Raw genomic sequence first — 1,741 nt, 5'->3', positions numbered from 1 at the left:
TTTTAATTTATTGCATTTTAAAAATAAATGTTAATGCTTTGTTTTTTTCATCTACTCAACTTTTGAAAATGTTTGAAATTTGATTTTACAATAAAATACAAAAAATATAAAAGATTATCAGTGCACTTTATTGATATAAAACATATATTAATTGTAGATTTGAGATAATATCTAAAATAACATAAAACTTAACCATTAAACATTATTATATAAATGTATAATTTCTTTGTACATTATCACAAACGAAACCTAATTCATTTCAACATGCTTATATTTTAACATTTATTTGCATCACATGATTTGATAGACAACTGAAGTTTAGTTACTGAATAGTTTGTTGATTTAGCCCATTGCCAATTGGGCCGAAATAACCAGACTTTTGTGTAAAATGTATAAACTGTTATCACATTTTCCATAGGATGTAGATAAGTTAATTATTTTGCAATAAACAACATACAAATAGTTCAAGGGAAATAACTTGATAGTAAAAATGTGCTCACTAACGAATAATTTTACATGTTCCTAAACTAAATTGTACCCGCGGCTTTACCTATATACCGCTAACAATAACTGTTGTATTTATAATACTATTATGAATGTAACTTATTAACTATATTAACAAATATACAAAATTATATAGTTTGAATTTTTAATGATATTTGCAATGAGGCAATATGAAGTTTCATATCTATCCAATAGAGGTCGCGATGGCCGTTGTCTCTATCTCTGTCTATCACGTTTGAAAGAGCAGGCATACACTATAATAGTTACTAATTCCGAAACACCGCTACAAACGCTATTATATTGTTGTCTCAGTCTTTTGATAGAAGAACAAGTGAGACGGCAACAATTTCGCGACAGTGTTTGGGAAGTAACTCACTTCATACAGTCATAGCAATTAAGTATTACAAGAAATGATTTATTTACAAGATTTTAGGATTTTGGCAGTATGACAAACATATAAAAATGTAAAAAACCTCGAATATTTGTTGGACAGTTTTAGTTATCGAAAATTAGTCATTATAGTTAATTTTATAATCACTACTAGGTAAATGCATTATAAACTGGTATTAAATTATATGAGCTGCATCGTGTCTACAATATGAAAGGTTATAACACTGCGGGGATTCACATAGCCGCATACATGTATTTTGTACACTTATCACATTTATAAAACAAAACCGGAATTCTTCCAAATAAAAACTTGACATAAAATCAACCAGAACACAATAACATGATCTGACACCTTATAAATTTCACAATTGGGCGGTTTAACACGTTTTCTTAAAAAAAATATCGCACACGAGAACGCATATAAAAAAGTAATAAAGCATTCTACGCAAGTCTCATGTTATTGTGTACGCGTTGTACTATCAACATTTTCAAGTTAAATGCAAATAGTAGTACTTTTGTTATCTATAACTGTTGTCAATTATTCTTATTTTAATTTTTCTTAATAGACGTACGCTAATGAGTCTTGTTTCCGACATACATTCTCCTTGTTTATACACGCTCCTATGTTTACATACATTTTATACTATTTTACATATTACTTTTTAATATATAACTGTCGCACAATATAATTGCGACAGCCTCTACAAACACGTAAATCTATTTACAAAATATTCAAGTTTTTCAAGCCATTTGGCCCGCAATACGTTTCGCCTTTATTATAAACAATTTGTATATTGAAAATATTAACACTACTCTCTTTTTGAAGAAAACGTATGAAAGGTGTGTT

At 28.3% G+C, this 1,741-nt stretch overlaps 1 protein-coding gene across 1 annotated transcript in view; it reads right to left on the bottom strand.

Annotated features, from left to right (window-relative positions):
- Positions 1-1,346: 1,346 nt before the first annotated feature.
- Positions 1,347-1,741, bottom strand: part of LOC106109160 (actin-binding protein IPP) — a 6,195-nt gene continuing 5,800 nt past the window's right edge. Inside the window, exon 8 of the mRNA XM_013290565.1 lies at positions 1,347-1,370. Coding sequence (XP_013146019.1) covers positions 1,347-1,370 — 24 coding nt within the window. The remainder of the gene's footprint in view (positions 1,371-1,741) is intronic.

Source organism: Papilio polytes, unplaced genomic scaffold (genome assembly GCF_000836215.1).
Source record: "Papilio polytes unplaced genomic scaffold, Ppol_1.0 DF821289.1, whole genome shotgun sequence".
In the NCBI taxonomy this organism is placed as follows: domain Eukaryota; kingdom Metazoa; phylum Arthropoda; class Insecta; order Lepidoptera; family Papilionidae; genus Papilio; species Papilio polytes.
Note: the sequence above shows the minus strand (reverse complement) of the source record. Positions and strands in the feature narration are given on the sequence as shown.